The 20,567-nt window shown below is 54.1% G+C and overlaps 1 protein-coding gene and 1 long non-coding RNA gene across 8 annotated transcripts in view; both read left to right on the forward strand.

The window, feature by feature from the left end:
• Positions 1-20,567, forward strand: part of SLC25A22 (solute carrier family 25 member 22) — a 47,136-nt gene that overhangs the window by 23,929 nt on the left and 2,640 nt on the right. For all 7 annotated transcript variants that reach the window (XM_083839595.1, XM_083839590.1, XM_083839596.1 and 4 more), the window contains 7 exons: positions 3,029-3,154; positions 5,749-5,804; positions 10,137-10,227; positions 17,848-17,966; positions 18,926-19,097; positions 19,456-19,610; positions 20,433-20,508. In XM_083839595.1, the coding sequence (XP_083695721.1) occupies positions 3,029-3,154; positions 5,749-5,804; positions 10,137-10,227; positions 17,848-17,966; positions 18,926-19,097; positions 19,456-19,610; positions 20,433-20,508 (795 nt within the window). The remainder of the gene's footprint in view (positions 1-3,028; positions 3,155-5,748; positions 5,805-10,136; positions 10,228-17,847; positions 17,967-18,925; positions 19,098-19,455; positions 19,611-20,432; positions 20,509-20,567) is intronic.
• Positions 11,187-15,000, forward strand: LOC310900906. The gene is made up of 2 exons (XR_014585451.1): positions 11,187-13,097; positions 13,563-15,000. It is a non-coding gene; the product is annotated as an uncharacterized lncRNA (long non-coding RNA).

Below are 20,567 nucleotides of genomic sequence, written 5' to 3' on the forward strand. Positions count from 1 at the left end.
CTTTATTCACGTGGCAGCCTGTGTTAGCTCCATTGCACTAAGTGCTGTGCACGTGGGCCGTGAGAGGCAGGGGCTGTGTAGAAGATAAAAAGGAGAGAGAGCACGGGGTAGTCTCATCCTGGGAGAGAGCAGGGAGCACCAAGGTAAAACATGGAGTGACTTAGTCATAAAGGAAAAAGCTTTTGCTTCAGCTGTGGTGCCCAGCTCCGTCTGATCCTTGGTTTCAGGTTCCTCTCTGTGCCCCGATTCCTTTACCTTTTCCTGCTCAGGTCGTCCCTGCCGTCTGTGGGACCGTGAGTCTGTAGCAGTCACGGCCAGCCAAGCTGAGGACATCCTTCTAAGCTTGGATAACACACCGAACACCTCCTCCCTTGCAACACAGGTCTGCCATCCTGTCGTCATGCTAAAGCAAAATGAGCTTAACACCAAAAGGCCAAAAGCCACAGCAGCATTTTGCTGCAAGGTGAGATCAAGGGCACTGCATTTCCGCAGTTGTGCTCGTGTAACTTTATCTGAGGGTTTCACCAGACACCACCACACGCTGTCTGCACCGGTCTCCCTCTGCAGTGCTCGCGGGGGAACCTGCATGCCTGGGTGCAGATGCAGCGGGAGGCTCGAGCAAGGATTTCTCGTCCACAGGTAGGGTGAGAAGCTCTGTGCAGCCCTGCAGCCTGTGTTGTCCCAGGTGTTTGGCTTGCCCAGATTTATCAAACTGTCCCCCTTTTGTGCTGGGGTCTGCGCTGAAATCAGTGAACCTTTTGCACGCAGTGTGCCAGCAGGCAAGATGTTTGCCATGTGCCTGTGCCTCGCTCCCACCTGAGGTAAACCCTGGGATGATTTCACTGTTGGAACAGGTTGAGAGAGGCAAGGATCTGCCTGCCCCGGGTGTCTCAGAGACACTTAGAGAAGTGGTGACAGCACTGAGGCTGGGAAGAGTTATGGGTAGCATTTGTAACCTGCCAGCAGTAAATTCAGAGCTGAATTTGGGGAGGCTGATGTGATCCTCTCTTGAAATAGCCTCCTGTCCAATGCAGCTTCCATCCTGCTGCGCTTTTATTTGGTCTGTAACCTCCCCTTTCAATGTAACTGGGGGTTAGATGAGGAGAACGCTGTGAAGCTTGCTTACTGCTTGAAATTTTCCCATGCCCTGAGACAAAACGAGCACAGGAGTTTGCAGGCACATCTATTCCCTCCTCCAGCCGTGGTGCAAAGATCCCTGAGGCAGCAGTCTCAGGCTGGTGAGATCTTAGTCTGGCCCAGCGCTGAGCTCATGTGCTGACTCGGTCCTGGCTTTCGAACACGCCGTGCTTGATTTAATCTCAGTCAGCACCGTCTTGCTTCTGGATGTGGGCTGAGCCTGGGTCTGCCTGCCCATCCTTGGCACCTCTTCTTCCAGCTGTGCCAGCCCCGGGGCTGCGCGTGCACGTCATGTGGGGAGGAGGAAGGAGCTCTCGCTGCCAGAGAGCAGGAAGGAATTTCCTGGAGCGCCAAGTTCCTGCTTAGCACTTGCAGGCAAGACTTCTCCTATCCCATCCGTCTTTTGTCTGCTCCCCCCAGCGAGATCTCATGTAGCAGCCCGGAGTCTCCACGCCCTGAGTTTCGCAGGTCATCGTGTTGTGCGATGCGTTCCGCTCGCCCAGCTGCAATCCAGGGCTGCTGCCAGCTGTGGGTTTAATATCCGACACATCCCGTGCCCAGGGAGCCATATCCCCTGCTTTATTGGAGGGAGCTGACTCAGACAGGCTTCCTTTGTCTCTGTGCACAGTGGTTTATCGAGCATGTAAGTGCCGGCTGGCCGTTTGGAGTAATTGAATTTGCTGGGAACTTGTGTTGCGCTGCTCTGCTGCTCACTCCGTGCCGCCTGCGGATTCCAGGAATTCCCCCTGGGAACAGGAAGGCGAGTGGAAAAAGCCCCGTGTCTTTGAAGCACGTGCACCCAGCCGGGTTTTGATGTCCCTGAGGAGGACGAACTCACGTCTCCACATCAGGGTGTGCTGGGGCAGCCCGCCGAGTGCCTCTGCCACCGGTGTCTTTTCCTCCTGGCGGCGGGTCTGGAAACAGCCTCGTGGATCCGCGGCTGGCTGCGCTTCTGCCGCATTCTTTCCCACATAACGAGAGCAGCTGACGTGTCACGAACCTCTCGTTAGACCTGTATCTGATTGCAGGGCTGGAAGTCACTTGCCGGTAAACCTGCGGGTGGGATGCCATCAGGCCCTAACTGAAGTCTGTCTGCACGGAGGACCGGCCAGCACTCTGCCTTTCCTCTGGAGGCAGCAAAAACCCTTGGGTCCTGGGGAACTTCCAGTTCCTGGCTCCCTGGCACTCGGATCTAATCCTGGGTTTCATGACGTTCAGGACTGGCGTGAATGCCGTTTTTAACCTTGTGCCTGTGCAGCCCATAGCCTAGGGCCCAGCTCTACTCGTGGGCAGCGTTCTCCTGAGCCAAGTAAGGGCTCTACCTGGACCCCGTCTCCTCCTTCCAAGAATGAGTTCTGGATGCCTCCCAGCACAGCTCGCTGGGGTTTGGTGCTCAGCAGCTCGTCGGGCAGGGAAAGAGGCAGGGAGAAGGGCTGGATTTGGGGAGCACCACTTCTCCTTCCCTGTCCCACCCGTCAGTGACTGTGAGGTTTGACAGACATCCCTGAGACTGGGGACCAGGTCAGATCCTGTTCCCCCGCGTGGCTTAAAGGAAGAGCTCAGAGGATGCTTTGTCTTGCCTGGAAGCTAGGGGAACAGCGAGACGGGGTTTCTCCTTGCTCTTAGCGATGCGTGGCTTAGCTGTTTGGCTCCCACTTCACCGCGCAGCAGTTTGTCCTGGGGCTGCGTGCTCCCTTCCTCTCCTCCTTCCTGCACAGCAAGGGCTCGGCTTTGCCTTGCTTTTGCTCCGTGGGTTTCAGGTGGGCAGCCTCATCACCCAGCGAAGTGTAAATTGTCTGGTCACACGGAAGAGCCACGTTCTTTCCTCTTTCCCTCTCCTGGCGTTGTCCCAGCACTAAGACATCTCTTTCTGTGTCTTGTCCCCTCGCAGTTTACCTGCCAAGCTGATCAATGGAGGGATAGCTGGGCTGATCGGGGTCACCTGCGTGTTTCCCATTGACCTGGCAAAAACTCGCCTGCAGAACCAGCAGAATGGCCAGCGGATGTACACCAGCATGTGAGTACTGCCTCCACGGGCAGCTGCCCCCGGGGCTTTTGGTGGGGAATCCTTCCACCTTGTTACCTCTGCCAGGTGAGCTCGGCATTTCTAGGAACTCGGCGTTCCCCAGGAAAGCCAGGGGACCATCTCAAAGCAAGCTGTGCTAGAACAAACAGAGCAATTATTCCGGCTGCTGAGCCCAGCAGGTGAGATCTCTGCTGAGGGCACGGCTATTTGTGTCCCTTGCTTGGGAGCAGCGTGTTCTCTGCTTGTCAGCACCGCCCAAAAGGGCAGGGGGGGCTCAGGACCAAAGCACAAGGACCCTGGTTCGCTCCTCTGCCGAGCCACAGCCAGGTGCACGAGGGAGTCTCTGGCTCTCTTCCACTTCTGTGACTGTCAGATTAGAGGTAACAATCCTTCCCTTTGCTGTCAGCTTTGAAAAGGAAAGAGTAACCCATTCCTGGTCTAGAGCACCGCAATGCGGCCCTTCTGAAGGCTCACGGGTGGTGGAGGGTATTGGGGTGATGGGATATTGTAGTACCCCATCAGTCTTGTGTCCAAAAAATCGTGCTGCAGGCTGTAGGAAAAGGAGGCACAAATGCATTCAGCCCTCCAAATTCCCCAGTGGTTTGTGAGGTGCTTAGGGCCGTGTGTCTGCAGTGGGAGTGTGCGCTGCCCTTCGCACAAGCTGCTTTAGCTCAGGAACCAGAGGCAGGCCTTGCTTTTCAAAAACTGATGGTGTCATTGAGGGGAGAGAGGGGTCTGGGACTGAAGATGTGCGTCCTATCCTCCCGCCATTTTGTTCAGAAGCAGTGCCACTTGCTCCCTGCTCTTCCACACCGGTTATTTTCCTCTTCCCTGCCCAGGAGATTTTGGAGCAAAGTGGGAATGGGAAGGAAAAGCTCTCTGCGTTGACCATTTTAGTCTCTGGGCCTCCTTGCTCTAGCCGGTGACTTGTAATTGTGCAGGAGTTTGGTTCTGCTCAGCTCCAAAGACCTTTAGCATCAGGGGAGCTTGGGATTGGTTGATGAAATAAATTATATAAATCTTCCCTTGAAAGAGCCAAAGACACTTTGAAGCAGCCCTGAGGAGCCAGAGAGAGCTGAGCTTTCGGCTGTGCTGCCCCACACATTGCCCCGCATACTTTTAGCTGGCACCTAGCTCCCTTCTCCAGGGGAGAGGAAGGGAGCAAGGCTTGGCTCCGTGTCCCTGCTGCAGCTCAGGGGGCTGGGAGTGATGCTCAGGCCTTACAGCCGCGCGGCAGGTTGCGTGGTGTGGAGGCAGCTCTTCCCGCTCCCCTCCCTGCCGCGGCTTGCTCAAAGCAGCACCGTTGGCTCGGGGAAAGCGCCTTGCTTCCAGCAGCACGTGGGAAGAGCCCCATGGGTTACAGGCGAGAGGTGCCCTGAGTCCTGGGGCTGCGAATGGACGTGGGGGCTACCCCAGGGAAGAGACGGCTGCGTGCAATCTGCAGGAGTGGGACAGATGGGGCCCCAAAGGATGTGGGGTATGGTATTGGAGAGCAGGGAAACTCACCGCCTCGGCTGGCAGCGCTGCAGGATGGGCTCCTTGCAAATAACGTGTTACCCTAGAAACCATCTTGGCCAAAGCAGGCAAAAAAGCGCTGGAGAGAAATCTGTATTTCGTTCTCTCCCACCTCAGCATTACTGCAGAGCGGATGTGGATCTTCCTCCTTATGCTGCCAAGTCTCTCAGAAACGTATTCTCGTTTTAATCAGCTACATTTCCCTTATTACTCCTTAAAATGCCTTTTGCTCCTGGATAATTCACACGTGCACGGATGCATGCACACCTTTCCTGCTACAGCCACATCAAGCACCTGACCCTTCCCAGAGGCTCCAGAGCAACCTTCAGCCAGAGCCCAGCTTTCATGCCGCCGTGGAGAATCTGGATTTCTTAGACATGCGTGCGTGCTTTCAAAGGGCTTTAAGCAATTCCGACACCCTGCGGAGCTTTTAGGTTAAAAGGGAACGCAGCGGAGGCAAAGAAGGTGACGGCTTTCCCCTGGGAGCTGACCTCCGCGGTGCCCTGCCGCTCTCTCCGCAGGCGAGAGCCCGAGCGCTCGCTGCCTGCCTGCCGTGGGAGTCAGCGTGCTAAAAGCCAGCGCTTTCAGCCGAGCGGGAGGTCGCGGATGGCTGAGTGCTCAGGTCACCCAGTGTTTGTATGCCCTGTGTCAGATTTCATGGAGTAAGTCAAGCGGTAGGCGGGCTGGGCCCCCTCTCTGCTTCCCTCTGCCGAGCTGGATTGAAAAACATGCGCACGGGGATCTGATCGTCAGGGCATCTCGTGTGCGTTTGCCACGGGGGGACCCTGGATAAACAGCCCTCGCAGCGACATTTTTCCCTTTTGTATGTCTAGAAAGCAGACAGCGCGTGCGGGGTGAGACGGGGGTTTCAAAGCCCCGGTGAATTAGGGGCTGAAGTCGGGCTCGGGGCTGAACAATGGGGCATTCAGCGCCTGACGCCGGTCCCTTCCCGGCTCGGGGTTTTGCTGACAGATTGGAAATGAAAACCACTCCGAGAGATTTGTCCCGTTGCCTCTGCTCCCAGCCGCCTTTGAGCTCCCGTGGTTTATCTCTCTCTGTTCTGTTTGCAGGTCCGACTGCCTCATTAAAACAATACGCTCGGAAGGCTACTTCGGCATGTACAGAGGTAAGAAAAGCTGAGGGAGGCAGGCACCTCGCTCCTCTAGCCCAGCACGGCTTCTGCACTGGAAGCTCTGCTGTGGGAGGAAAACGAGGGAGAAGCCCGGACTTTCTGGCTTGCAGCACAGTAACCTAGCAGTAGCCACAGCTGTTGGCAGCTGTTTCTGCAAGTAAACTCCTCCACACCAGGTGTCCGCTCAGCTCTCTGCTGAGGGATTGAGTCCTCCCCATGCGTGTTTTGGTGTTAAACCTTGCATTTTCTGAAGTTCCTCTTTACTAGCAGTTTGCATGAAGCCGCTGGACCTCGTCCGAGGACTGTAGGTGTGCGTTTCCCACCTTGGGCACGGTAACTTTTGTCAGAGGGATGGTAGAAAACTTTTTGAAGTGCTTCAGCTTGTGGTCGGTAATTGAATTTATGTAAAAGCCCTCTACCAACGTGGCCAGGCCTGCTGTCCCATCTGGTTGGTAGCTTGTGTCCAAACCTGGCTGGCTCAAGCGTGCCTCGGGGCTTTGCTGGAGTATTAAGACAAGCCGCAGTTAAAAAACAAACAAACAAACAAAAAACTACCCCCAGAAAAAATTCCCTTGGGGCTGTCCAAAAATCAGAGGTTGGCTCATGGCGGTCTCCAGCTGTTCTCCCCGTGTGCTAACCTGCTGTAAATCTCCTGGCCCCTTGGCTTGGGCTGACGCCTTGCTGTCAGCGGATCCTCTGCAGCTCCCGAGGAAATGCGGACGCTGTGGCCACCCGACATGGGACGTGGGACATGGGACATAGGACGTGGGACGTGGGACGTGGCGCTGGCTGCTGAGGCAGCAGCATCTCTTGCCCAACTCGCTGGCGGGCGTTTCGGGGGAGTGGGGTGGATGCTGGGGATGGATTGGCTGCTTTCGGGCAGCTCTCCTGGGGGCAGGCGACGAGGCAAATAACCCCGAGGAGCCCTGGCAAGCTCCGTGCTGAGTGCCAGCACAACGCCTTCCCGCTTGCCTTTTCCCAGAAGCGGGCTGCTCCTGGGTTCCCAGCCAGGAACGAAGCCTGCGTTGGCTTTGGCCATAAAAATCCAGCTGCAGGCTGCTTTCTGGGGAGCGGAAGGAAGGAGTTGTTCCTGGGAGCTTGCAGGGGAGATCGTAGGGTTGTCAGGGCTTTTGGGAGAGACCACTCAGTCCTGCAAAGGGCAGGGATGTGCATCTCCAGGCCGCGTCTCGCTCCCAGGCAGAAATCTCAAAGAGGGCAGAGGGTTTTGCATAGCACTTGCTTTTCCCACCTGTTGTTTAGGAGCTGTTCCGAGGCCGGTTGGCTTGGCCCATGTCTCACTAACCTTGTACTGCCCTGTTGGGAGAGCTGGGAGTGGCTCGAGCCTCCGACGATTGAATGGGGAGCTGGCTTTGGATAAGGGTTTTATGAACAGCTCCAGCTCCTTTCTGAAATTCGTAGATATTTCTGCACGGCCAGCATGCTAAGGGGAGTGAGCTGACATGAGGAGCCCTTCCCTCCCTCTCAGGGGAGGTAAAACACATCCAAGATCCGTGAGAAGCATGAGTGCTTTTCTGGGAAGAAGGTGAAGAGGTGGCTCAGCCTTGCAGGCAGTGGGAGATGGAAATGAGACGGTGGGACTGCTTCTTGCCCCTTCCTTCTGTCCCCGTGCCCCAGCAGAGGTTGCTCTGTGACTCACAAGCTCTTACTTCCAGCCCGCCAGCCGAAGCTGGGGGGGCTGTGTGTTAACGTGCTGGAGGGGCAGTGGCTGCGTCCCACGGAGAGTGCCAAGCGTGTCGGTCATCCCTGCAGGGCGCTTGTCCTTCGTCGAAGGGCACAGAGGGGCTGCTCGGGGCCAGCCATTCCCGCGGGGTGACTTCAGGCCTCTCGTGCCTGCGACCCAAAGCTTCTCGGCGCAGGCAGGAGCGAGGTTTGAGCTTGTAGGCTGCTCTTCTGCGGGTCACCGTGTGCTTCCTTCATGGGGTACGTGTGGGCAGAGGCTCCCTGCTCTGTAGGAGCAGTCCACAGCAAATTGTCTGGTGTACAAGACAAGTCCCACAGCTATTCTGAGAGCAGCCGTTTAGCCTAGCTGGCAGGAGCCACGGGCCCAGGCCAGGCTGGGAAGTGCCCTTTGCTGCGGGTGACGTGTGGTGTTTAGCTGCACCTTGGCTGAATATATTCATAGCACAGTGCTACAGTAGTGTGTCAGCCTTCCCTGGCCTCTGCTAATAATATCTGCTGTGTCACCCCCCCGTTCACACGCTGCCTGCCAAAATTACCCTGGACTGCCAGGGTCATGCTAAGTTTTCCAGGCTTCGGCGTATCCTATAGATATTTGGGGTAATTATCTTTATTTTGCCCTGGTTCTACCTGTTCGCTCCCCGTCTTGCTCAGTTCTGTTTTGTTTCTGACGTCCTCAGTGCAGAGCTGCCTCCGTTTTCTATCCCAAGGAACCACGAGCTGTGTTTTTCCATGAGGTGGTACAGCAAGGTGAGGTGTGCCCTCCTCCCCTGTTTGTGAATGAGCTCAATTTAGGGATCATAAACAAGAGCACCAGTCCTACACCGGGGGTCAGAAGAGTGACTCAAGCCCCCTCTTGTTCTATAGGGCTTCCATGAAAAACGTGGTTAATAGCAAAACCTGAGGCTCGGGGAGAAAAGGGCACTTACAGGTTCTGCTGGCAAACAGCTAACTGTTTTCACCTCTACCTACCCGATTTCATTCTTTGTGGTGCTTCCCTACTTCTTTGCAAAATATATTATTCTTAATGATTGCAATTTATTTCGCATTCTGGTTGCCTGCCATTGCTTCAGGTACACGCAGCGTTGCCTATAGGCCAAGATTAGCTTTTAATTAGGAACATGCAGTTGTTGGCATAGCTAAATTGAAGAGCTATGAGGTTTTTTGAAGAGGTAGAAAACACCTTGGAAAGCAGACAGCCAACAGCTGAAGTATCTAATTTCTCCTTCTCCTCCAGTGGCTCGATGCTGCTGTGGATTATTGAGGGCAGGGATTATCCATTCTCTGCTAAGCAGCTTTGCTGGTAATATCAGAGATGGAGGAGAAAACCCAGGTTCATTTAACTTTTCCCTGCCTTTTCTGTATTTTCTTTTTCGCTTGCTGCCACGCAGCATTGCTCTGTATTTTCCGCAGAAGCTGGCTGTGGCTGTCAGAGAGGGAGAACCGTGTCGCAGTGCCCAGGCACGGCCGTTTTCTTGCTGTGACTTCCCACATGGTGGAGATGTGTCCTCTGAGCAGAGGAGATGGGTTCAAGGATGCCCGCGTGATGCTCCCATGGAAAAGGCCCCCTGAGCCTGTGTTTAGGCTGTCTGCAAGTACCGAGCAAAGCTCCCCTTCGCTTTCCAAAGTGGCTGGAGCTCAGCGTGCTTCAGCGTGGGCAGGGAAATCGTAGTCATCCACTGCGGGACTTTCTGAGCCGTAAGATTGAAAGGGAGGAGAATATTGGAGCACTAACCTGATGGTGCAAAACCCCGTGTGCTCAGACGGGGCTAGCCGGGCGGCCCGCTGCCCCCGGGGCAGCTTGCACGCTGCATGTCCTGCTGTTGTGTATCGCTAATGCCCGGCTCCAGCGGGCAGCCAGGCCGTGCAGGCTGTTGGTTGTGGCAGGCACAATGCAGGGATTTGCTGCTTGGTGCTTCTGACAAAAGGGAGTTCAGCGGATGGGGGGAGCGAAGGATCGTGCGCGCCCCTGATCCCCAGCGAGCCCAGCCCAGCCGTGGTGCTGGGAGGGGAATTTCTGCACACCAGGGCTCGGCTCGCGGTGGACAAAAAGCTCAGCAGCCCCACGGAGCAGCTGCTCTGAGGGTGACACCCAGTGGTGATGCACAAATGGGATCATCAGACCCCAGGGGTCGGTGCAGAGCTGGCTGGAGCCTCTGCAGAGAACTAGTGGCCTTCAGCAACGAGGCAGCAGCACACGCAAGAAGGGGAGAGTTGTGCTTCCCAGTACCACAAAGTATTTGCAAAGGAGTTGGGACTGGGTTTTAATCCAGCTTGTGCTCCTTTCCTGATCCTCCATTCTTCTGAATTCATAGCAGTGCATCCTTGGATGGGGGAAAAGGATGCGTGGCGGGGGTAGTGCTGAAGCTAAGGAAATCACGAAAAGCACGTTACAGACGGAGCAGAGACGTGTCACGGTTCTTCAAAACTTCAGCGTGTTGGGAGGCAGGGACCCTTTTCATTTCCAGAGGTGTTTTGGGCGGCTAAATCCCGTTGGTGCATTGGGAGCTCTCTCACATCTGGCCTTGTATTTTGCAGCTCCTGCTAAAAAATTCCTGAATGATCCAGTTAACTGTTCAGCCCTTCACTTGCATTCTCCAATGGGCTTTTCCTCTCTTCCTCTCCTAGGAGCTGCGGTGAACCTGACCCTAGTGACACCAGAGAAGGCTATCAAGCTGGCAGCCAACGACTTCTTCCGGCATCACCTCTCCAAAGACGGGTGAGCAGGGGGTGCAGACCTTTAGCATCCAACTGAAAAGACACGAGCCCTCGGCACAAGGCTCCTGAGATGTCTGGGCAGAGGCGGAACGGGGCGATGTGCTGACCTTGAACAGCTCAGCCAGCGATTGCGTTTGAGCAAAGGACGTAATGTCTAAAACTGGAAGTGAAAAGCACTTCACTGGATGACTGCTTTTTATTCGAGCTTCCAAAAATAGTCCTAGATCTTAGTCAAGGTTAACAGATCCAGGGTTTGTAAGCAGAGTGTTTGAGAGGAACCCAGTGGGATGGCTGCTCAAACAGCTGCTGGGAGGCCCCTTGTCCTCAGCGTCCCATTGGGCGCTGTTCTGCTCTTTCTGGCTCTTCAGTGACTGTAGCTTAAACAGATGGCAACCCAAATTCTGTAGACCCCGAACTTAGCACCCTCTCGTCCTTTTGTAGCTTGAAAATAATTTCAGGGAGGTGAGAAGAGGTGATGAATGAACCCAAGTTTGACAAAGGGCACTCACTGGCAGTGTTGCCCAGCAGCTGATCAGCATCTAAATGCTGAAGGAGTAAGATTATCTGTTTAGTTTGAGTGGGGTGGGGGTTAGTTCCTATGAATTAAATGCCAGTAAAAGATGCTAGTTGGGCAGTTGAGAGGAGCTGGAATCTGAATATTTAATGCTGTTTTCACCAAGATACTTCCCTTGCAATTCAGAGGACGTTTGTGTCCCCCTTCAGGCCAAGAGCTCTCTCCAGCAACAGCCAGTGAAGGGTCCAGCAAGGGCACTGCCTCAAGTCCTTAGTGACAGGGTTAGAAAACAGCCTGCCCGGGATATGAGCCTGACTTACCCCAGCAGGGATGGGGAAGAGCCTCCCTGCAAATGCAGAGCTCTGCCACAGTCGCTTGGTTTAACGCCTTCCCGTGCCGTGCCATGCCGTGCCGTGCCGTGCCGACCTCCACTGCTGCAGGTCAGAGGGGCTCGACCACTTCAGGGGAGCTTGCAGGTTGACACGGGTTGAGGATCTGGGCCGTTCATGCACCTCCCGTTTCGTTCTGCAGTCTTTTTAAGTAGCACTTGCTGTACGTCTGCGTGACTCACCGGCTCGCAGCTGTTTGTGATTGTCTGCCTCTTCAAATAGCATCCCCGTGTACCCTGCACAGAGGGTGGGAGGTGGAGATGTCCTCCTCGCTGCTTGCTGCTTCCGAGTGCCGGGTCTGATCCCTGCGGCACACACACAGCACGGCGGGCCCTGACGTGCTGCCGCAGCCGGGAGCACAGCTAGCTCTTTGCCACTGTTTGTGAAATGAGAGTTTAAAAAGGTTGTGCAGGGAGAAAGAGAGCGCCAAGCTGCTCTGTACACCTTGTGTGATGCTTCAGCCCTTAAAAAATGACATGCCTGGCAGTTAAGGTCCTGCACCAGGGAAGGAAAAGGCTTCCTTACAAGACGAGTGTGTGTGTCTGGCTCTCGGTGCTTAGGCAGGCTTTGAGCTGGTGTTTGGGTAAGTGGGACAGCGCCGCGTCCACAGGGAGCTGAGGACAGGGCTTCAGACAGGCCATCTGCTGTGGCCCTGAAACTGGGATCTAGGTGGAAGGTATGGTGCATGCTGTGACCTTGCTTAATGCACGGGGAGCAGAGGTGGACTGAAGAGGCCGTGGCATTACCAGGGAGCATAAGGGCCCCGAGAAGCTGCAAGGCAGCTGCTTGTCTTGCGATCCTTTAGCTCCATGCGAGGAAATCCCAAGCCTGGGGATTGAAGATGTAACCTGCTGGAGGGCTTGTGCCCAGCCGTGCTGTGGTGGCTGTGTGCCACCTTGCCTCTGGCAGTCCCCAGGGTCTGTTCCCATATGCAGCACGTATGACATAGGAGTGACAGCAAGGGGACACTTCCCTGGGTCACCAAACTGCGTGCCTGCCATGGGTTTGCCTTGCTCTTGCAGGCTCTTTGCAGTCAGCGGGTTTCTCCCTTGAGATGCATCTGTCCCCTCCTCCCTGGCTGGTTTTGATAGAAGACAGGGCAGGATTAGCATCCTAACGCCTCTCCTCCTACTCAGGGTAAAGTAGGTTATATACCTGCTAACACACCTCAAGGCAGGGATACCTATTTCACAACTGAACCAAAGCCCAGGCACGAACAACAAAATAGCCTGCAGGTAGAGAGGTGAAGACCGAAGCTGCTTGGCGTGTCAATTGATGGATATGGCTTCATTTATAGGTATATAATTATGGTTAAATGGTGTGAAGTACAGCAGAGGGAGTTCGGCTCGGTGTAAGGACTGGTTTTTCACAGTGAGTGGTTTTTCATGGCCACCAAGATCTTGGTTGAGCTTCACCAAAGCCCTTTTCGCACAAGGCAGGCTATCCGCTGTACATTCACAGCATGCCGTGCTCTTAGACCAGCATCCTAAAGGATGTGATTGCCGTCAGGTCTGGGGCTTTTCTGACTCAGAGAGCTGCAAAAGTCTCCTAGATCTATTTGACGTTGAATGCCTTCATTGCTAAGCTTCTAGCACTTGTCTTGCTTGAAATGTGTTGTTTATCAGATCCGTGTCTGATAAAATGTGCACGTTTTATCAGTATTTGCTGATTAAAATTTGCTGAGTGTGTCTTCCACGTGCAAGTGGAAGAAGCACGTGTGGGCAGCAGAAAATGTGGCAAATCCAGCATGACTCAAAATAGCCTCAAGATATGCAGCAACTGTTAGCGTGCCTTTTTTTTTTTTTTCCTTTGAAAAACTTTGTGTTGAAATGAACCTGCTTTTAAACTGCTAGAAGAAGAAAGTGGCACAAAGCCTGTTTCCAAGAGGCCAGATGGAAAACACCCATGATGTAGGAAGCTCCTGGCTGCGAATTGCTGAACGAGTATTTTGGGGATGCATCACTGCAGGTTTGTGCTAGACTCCCTTTTTTTTTTTTTTTTTTCTGGCCGTGCTCTTGGATGCTTCAGGCGGTGGGATATTGGGGCTGCAGGACCGCAGGCGGGACCCCTGCCCCTGTTGGTTACCTGTCTCCCTGAGCCTGGAGGTGGCTTTTCCCGCAGGCCTCTCCACCCTGGGATCAACTCAGGTGGGCTTTTCCAGTGCTTTTCCACTTCTTTTGGTACAAGAAATGTGTGTTCAGAGGCTAGGGGACGTAATTTCTGCTTCTTTTCCTGTTTCTATTTTGATGTTGAGGCCAGTGTGGCAGCTTGCTGCTAACACTTCTGGTTTCCAGAGGAAGCAAAACTTACTGCGCTCGCCTTCCCATGCTGTCCTCATCATTTTGGACCAAGGAGGCTGGGGCGAGTTTTGTGAGCGCTGGAAAGCCCCTTCCTTGCTAACGTTGCCTCATCTCGTGATTATTTTGGCCTTAGGGTCTCTGCAGTTCGCAGGACAAGCAGGAGGGACCCACAGAAGAGTCTTCATGGGGCCTCATTCCTGTTGTGCTCTGTGCTGGCTGCTCCCTGTCTCTGGGGAAGGCAGGATGGAGAGAGAGAGGAAAGCTCCTACCTTCAGGCTTCAGGAAACAGATAAGATTTTTTCTTTGCTTTCTGAAGCTGGCCACATTGAGAGACCCATAAACTCTTTTCTAGATGCAAGTGTGGCCTATAGTTTTTTTTTGTCCCCTTTGAATTTGGGTGTTAAGCACTGCCTAAACACTGGTCCCTTTAAAGTGTCCTATAAGGCTTCATGTTTATCTCCCAAGCGTTGAGTGCCAGACAGCTGTTGTTTGCCACGTGTTTGCCAGGTTTTGTTGCTCATTTCTAAGGCACGTGGTTAAATACTCTGCCTTGGCTGCAGTAAAAAGTGTCTCATGTCTTCTTATAAAAGGGATTTCTTGCTCATAAAAACTCTGCAGTGTTCCTGGATGAGTTTCCTGCCGCTCCTCTTCAAGGTGTGTTATTATGTATTCCCTAACCTCTCCTGTCATCTTTAATCTTTACCTTCACTTTATTTGCTGTTGTGGAGCAAATCTGCTGGCAATCTGCTGACTGAGCAGCTCAGGTTCCTAGGAAGACCGGTACAATTGCGTCGTTTCTTTGCCAATGTCAGCAATTTTTCTTCCTTTCTGTCCCTCTTCTGTTCTAGCTTTGCTTAGAGAAGAGAAGTAGCCAAGAGAGACAAGAGACAAGGCTCTTTTCCTGCCCTCCCATGCAGATATGGAGACTGGAACTTGTTCTCTGTTCCCTTGGAGGCTGATACAGCTCCCCGGGGCTCCTTCCTCCATATGCTCTTTTTTCAGGTGCTCCTGAAATACTCAGACCGTCTCTTCAGTGGCATCTGTATAAGCAGCCATTGTATGGCCTGGCTGATCCTTAAGCTGCAAAATACACGTAGACAGACTTTGTAGACACACTTCAGAGAGAGGTTTTTGACTTAGGAAGGAGGAAGGATGCTGCCATTAGTCCTGCTGCTGAGCTGCTGTGTCATCTTGCACACTCTCATGGGCCAAGGCAGTCTCTCCTTTAGCTATCCTCTGGATGTCCAGACACTTCTTTAATGCAGATAACCCTCATCCAACCCACTGGGACTTGCAGGTGGGAGGATCCAGCCCTTCCTTAAGAGAAAGAGCAAGTTAAGAGCTGCTAATCTTACCGTGTCTATTCAGGGATAACTATTTTGGGGATGCTCTTCTATTTAGGACGCAGAGGCACAGGGAGTTACAGTGGACTGAAATCGTAGTCACCGAAGGTCAGCCAGAAAGTAAGTGCACTTTCCCCTGTTAATCTGGAGGGAGCTGGAGGCGGGTGGTTTAACCACAGCAGGCACCTACGACAGGAGCACTGTCCTTGTTGCAGTCCCAGGTGCCCGTCCTGGGACAAAACACGGCGCTGTGCCCACACTCAGCTTGCCCAGAAGCATTGCTCTGCCCACCGTTCACTTCCACGCATATTCATATTGGATTCAAACGCTTTGGGGATCTCCTGCCAGAGCAAACCTGATCGAGCAGGTGCAGCACACTCCCTTCCCTGTTGGGTTAGTCCATACATGCAGCACGGAGCTGCTGCGGCCGGAGGTAGGTTGGAGCATACCTGCAGGAGCGTTTGCCAGCGCGAGATTTAATCTGGTGGTTTTACCTGGAGCGGTTGCTGGGGTGGATCTGCCCCACAGCAGCGCTCCGCTTGGCTTCCCCGAGGCATTTGCGAGCTGGCAGGAGGAGTGGGAGAGAGGAGGGGGACAGGCTGGGGACAGTAACCCCTTGGGTGGCAGATGGAAATGTGTGGCTCTGCTGTGGGTGTTTCCTGGGTCAGGCTTTTCCTGCCTTTGGAAGGCTTGTCATGCTCATCCCACAGTGGCTGGTTCGGGTCCCTCCCTCATCCCTGGCAACTCCTACACAGGCAAGATTTTTCAGAAATTTTGGAAAAAAACCCTAGTCTGCTGCCCTTTCATATCGACATACCGATGCTTTCAGACTGGCTTTGGACTCATGCATTCCTCTTGAAAAACCCTAAAAATCTTTAGTTTCTGCTTTTTGACTTTGTCTTATTTTTCAGCTCTACTTTGAAACTTCAGTTTATATTGAACCTGAATTTGTTAGATTTAGCACCCTCTTGCTGGGATAGAAGATGGGTTCTACGTCTGTAGGACCAATTCCTTGCTGGGGTTGGGGCTTTTGAAGTTGGCTGAGACGTGCCACTTTCTAAGGCACTGAGGACAAGGCCCATGGTGCCTTAAAGCTGAAACCCCTATTGTCATTCAGAAATGAACTCTTTTCCAACTCATTTTATGTACAAACCAGTGAAGTTTTGCGATGGAAGTTTGACCCTTTTACGGTAAATTTTAAGCCTCCTGACAAAAGATTTGCTTATCTTGGTCTGCTGTTTTTTTTTTCCTGGACTCTCCCCAGGTTCCCAGGAGATGCAAACGAAAAGCCGAAAGCCCTTTTTCTAGCTGCTTTTGATGTACCTGTTTAGCATCTCTCTCAAATACACCCACGCGCGCCAATCCTTCACCAGGTCGCGCTGGCGCAGCTCCATGGCGCTCGGCCGAGCCGGGCTGCCTTCTGTTGGCCGGGATGCTGGTCTGCAGAGAAGCACGGGGGGCACGGCTTCCTGATCTTTTGAACTGGGTATCAAAGCTGTTCCTGTGGATGAAAGGAAGGAGCTGTGTGCTCGGGGGCTCTTTCTGGAGCGGGAGATGCTCTGCCTTGCAGAGCAGGGAGGGGGACTCTGCTCTACGGGTGAATTTGGAAAGGGAGAGCTGTGAAACGTTCCTTCCTTCGGCCTCAAAGGAGCGGTCTATATTTAGAGACTGGTAATCCCTGCTGTGGCTTTGTGCCTCTAATCCCCGGCTCTGATGCCCTGCCTGGGGAAGATGAGGGCTGGAGGAGCGGGCGCAGCGGACGTGGCAGGCAGCAGGATCGCGGTGCGCCGCCACCCTCCCGGCGGTCCCGCCGTGTCCTGGGGTGCCCCGCGGCGGCGTGAGCCGGGCTGGAGGGAGCCCGGGAGCGGAGCAGAGCAGTGTGCCCAGCCTGGGGGACCCCGAGCAAATCCCTAATGCTGTCTGCTGCTCGGCACGTGGCTCTGACAGCTCCCAGGAGCAATCCAGACGCTGCTCGTCGTGCTCAGACCCAGCAGTTTCCACCCGCGGGATTCATCCGAAGGCTCAGGCTCGTGTGTGTCGTCATCAATAAATGCTCGTGGGGTTTTAGGAAAGAGTCGCAGGCTCCTCTAAGCTGTGCTTCCTTCTTACCCAACAGAGACTGAAAGGCATTTCCCCTCCCTTTCCTATAGGGCTGGAACTGAAACTTCTGGCACACAGCGCTGCAGCTGTGCTGTGTGCATGCGTGTGAAACCCCTGGCTTGGTTTTGCAAGGGGATAGAGTGTAATGCTAGCAGGTCGCCTTTGCCACGGCGTGGGGACTTGCATCACATTTAAAACAACAAAAAAAGAGCCCGTTTCCTCTGTCTGTGTGATTCATCTATGCTTTCTTTTTCCTCTTTTAAAAAAGGGATGGATCCTAAGCACTTTTTTTTTTTTAATGAAGTCAGTGATTTCTGGTGCCAGGGAGTGAGATTTTTATAGGGTGAGAACTCCTCAGTTTCTGAAAAATGACTCTTTCTGAGCATTTGCCTTCTGAGTTCCTCTTTTAGTCTCAGCTGGGATGTTTCATGGCTCTGGGAGGGGGACAGCTACGTTTTGTAAGGCAAGAACATGCCCCTGGTGCCCCCAGCTCTCTGGCACAGAAATGCGCAGAGCTGCAGTGCTGGGGGTCTGCCCCATCCCTCGTCCCTCAGGCAGGAGCAGTTTGGTGCCAAAGCTGCCGTTCCTGCCTTCGGGACACAGGTTGGGAAAGGGCAGCGAGGTGAAGAGGTGCCGAACCGCAGGGAGCTGCCTCCTTGACTCTCAGATCCACTTTTCACATACTCTGCTTCTGTCGGAGAAGTCGAAAGCAGTAACTTGGATTGTTTCGCCCTGTTCCTCGGCCTGTGGCCCCTGTTTGTTTGTGGGGCTGCTGTCAGTGTTTGAAGGATGAGGCCGGCAGGAGGAAAGCTGCTTACCTCCCTTCATGCCCCTTTCTGAAGGCCGTGCCCTGACGGCACGGCGTGGCAACGTGCAGCCTTTGTGCGTAGGGTTCTGGGGCTGGTCAGGGTGGGCTCGTGGCTTTTTCTGAATACTCGCCACCTCCTCTGACTGGCTCTCTCTTCCTTTGGGCAGGAAGAAGCTGACGCTGCTGAGGGAGATGCTGGCGGGCTGCGGCGCAGGCACGTGCCAGGTGATCGTCACCACTCCCATGGAGATGCTCAAAATCCAGCTGCAGGATGCAGGACGAATTGGTGCGTGCGCTTGTCCTCCGTCTGCACTGCTCAGGCGGGGAGAAGAGGAGGGAGCGAGCCAGGAAAACCCTTCTCCTTCCTCCCACCCTCCTGAGTCAGAAGTGTCTCAGGTCGCGGTGGAAATTTCTCCTTCTCTTTCCAACTCGTTTCCTCCTCCACTTGCAGAGGCCCTTATGGCTACAAAAGGTTGCTCAGGGCTTGGTGAGTGAAACAGCAAATGCTGTTGGATGGAGAGAGACAGGAGAGGTGGCTGGGTGCTCAGCTTGTGCGCGATTAAGACTTACTAGTTCTGCATCACCTAGGGGTTAGCATCCTCCGTTGTTCTACGGTACTTCATCCGTCTCTGTGTTTTCTGGTGTCTTTTCTCTCTCTTTTGCCCCCTGTGTGATAGCACCACCCTAACAGCTTCCAAGGGTCCTTAGCAGATGATTTTTCTCTCCTCTTGCTCTTTATTTTCCTCCTGACAAAAGCAGCAGTTGTGGCTGAACCGGTAAATAAAATTCTCCTGGCGTGCTGGGTTTGGAAGAAGCTCAGGCTCTGAATAATCACAGCTTTATTTTTCTTTCCTCTGCTTGCTGCTTTTAATGCAGACCTTATCCTCTTTGTGTGTAGCATTTGAAAATGTTTGAAGGAATTAAGCCGCGGTTTGAGGGCTCAGAAGAGGCTCTCGCTGCCGTGAACAGCCTGTTCTCTGCGTGGCGAGGGCCCCGTGGCGTGCCAGAGCATGGCGTACAGGTTGATGTGCTCTCCACCTCCTGGCCAAAGAGCAGAAATGCACCACGGTTTGAAAAGGCTCCTGGAAGGAGCCAAAACCAGGTTGCGTGTACAAATGTGGTGTACGTAGTGCGGCCGAGGAACTGCCGAGCTGATGATTGCTTCCAAGGGAAGGGAGCAGAGAACAGGAGCGTTAAACGCTGGTGAGCACCTTGCGGAGCAGCGCTCTCTCTGCTTCTCCCCAGCGGCCCAGAAGAAGCTGATGGCAGCACAGGCCCAGCTCTCCTCTTCCTCTGCGGCGGGGGCGGCGGAGCCGGTGGTGGAAGCGCGCCCCACAGCAACGCAGATAACCAGGGAGCTGCTGCGCAGCAAGGGCATCGCGGGGCTCTACAAGGGCCTGGGGGCCACGCTGCTAAGGTAGGACGCTGGGTGCAGGGACCAGCGCCCGCTCTGACACACCTTACCCGGGCTCTCACGCAGCTTTAACCAAGGCAGAACAAGAGCAACGCCTGGTGGGGTGGGGGGCAGGCTGCGAACCTCTCTCAGTTAAAAAATGTCGACCTCTGAATGTGCCGGGGTCTTCATTTCGGGCGTTGAGAAATCAGGGGGGTGGCATCGTTTGGCTCCCTGCAGGGCTGCATGCCTCACGGGAACCTGGTGTACCCCACGCAGTCAGCTTTGACCCTGCTGAGTTTCACTGAGTTTCTCACTTTGATTTTGCTCATCCTTGTCCTCCTCCTTTCCGCCCCTTTCCTCCCTCCCTCCCTCCCCCCAGGGACGTGCCGTTCTCCATCGTTTACTTCCCGCTGTTCGCAAACCTGAACAAGCTGGGCCAGAAGGACCCCAACGTCAAGGCCCCGTTCTACGTGTCCTTCCTCTCCGGGTGCGTGGCTGGCAGCACGGCCGCGGTGGCTGTCAACCCGTGCGATGGTGAGTCCTCCGCTGGCGGCCACAGAACGGCGGCCAGAGGCCCTCGGGTCGCCGAGGTGAAGAGGAGGGTGACCAGGCCTGCCTCTCCGCACCGCGAGCCTGCAGGGAGGTCTAGGAAGGGAGCTCTGCTGTCAGAGCTGCCTCCAGCAGCTGGAGGTGTTTCCTGCAGTTGAGCAACGACCTTGGCCACTGTTTACACGGAGGTTCGCAGTGCCCGCCAGGTGAAGCAGGAAGAGGATGCCATTCGTTTCAGCTGTTCTTTGCAGGATGTGCCCCTGACAAGGCGCGTTGCCACGTGCAGCGATGGCATGCCAACCACTTAACGCGCGTTTCAAAGGTCGTGGGCAAGCCTCAGACCTGTTGCCTTCCTTCCTGCTCCACAACATCTACCTTAAATGACACCTCTTGGTCTCTCTGCTGTGAAAAGCACCAGAAGGCAACTCTTCTTCCCAACATTACACGCTTCACGGTGGGAAGAAATCTAAGAGCAGCACCATGTATTTTCAATACTTTGGTCTGTTCTTCCAGAAGGAGCTGAGCATTTGAAAATGAGCTACCATTGTGTACACAAATACTGACTTGGAATTATTTAAAGCTAGGTCAGCTTTGGAAGCCTTCCTTGGTCACAGTGAGGGGAAGGGGTGGTTTGCTTTTCCCCATTTTGCTGATAAATGTATGAAAATGGTTTCTGTTCCTGGTGATCTCCTTTTGGCTGTCTTAAAGACATTGCTGGCAGGTTTGGCTCTTGCCTGCTGTGAAACCAGTGACCGCAGGTGGGAGGGCAGCCACTCGCTCACCACTGTCTCTCCTCTTTCTCCCCAGTGATCAAAACACGGCTGCAGTCCTTGCAGAGAGGAGTAAACGAGGACACGTACTCAGGAATCCTGGACTGCACCAAGTAAGAGTCCTTGTGGGACAGATCATCGAACGTATGGCACCTGCTGGTGCCGCTTCTGG

Source organism: Anser anser, assembly GCF_964211835.1.
Source record: "Anser anser genome assembly, chromosome: 5".
Taxonomy (NCBI): Eukaryota; Metazoa; Chordata; class Aves; order Anseriformes; family Anatidae; genus Anser; species Anser anser.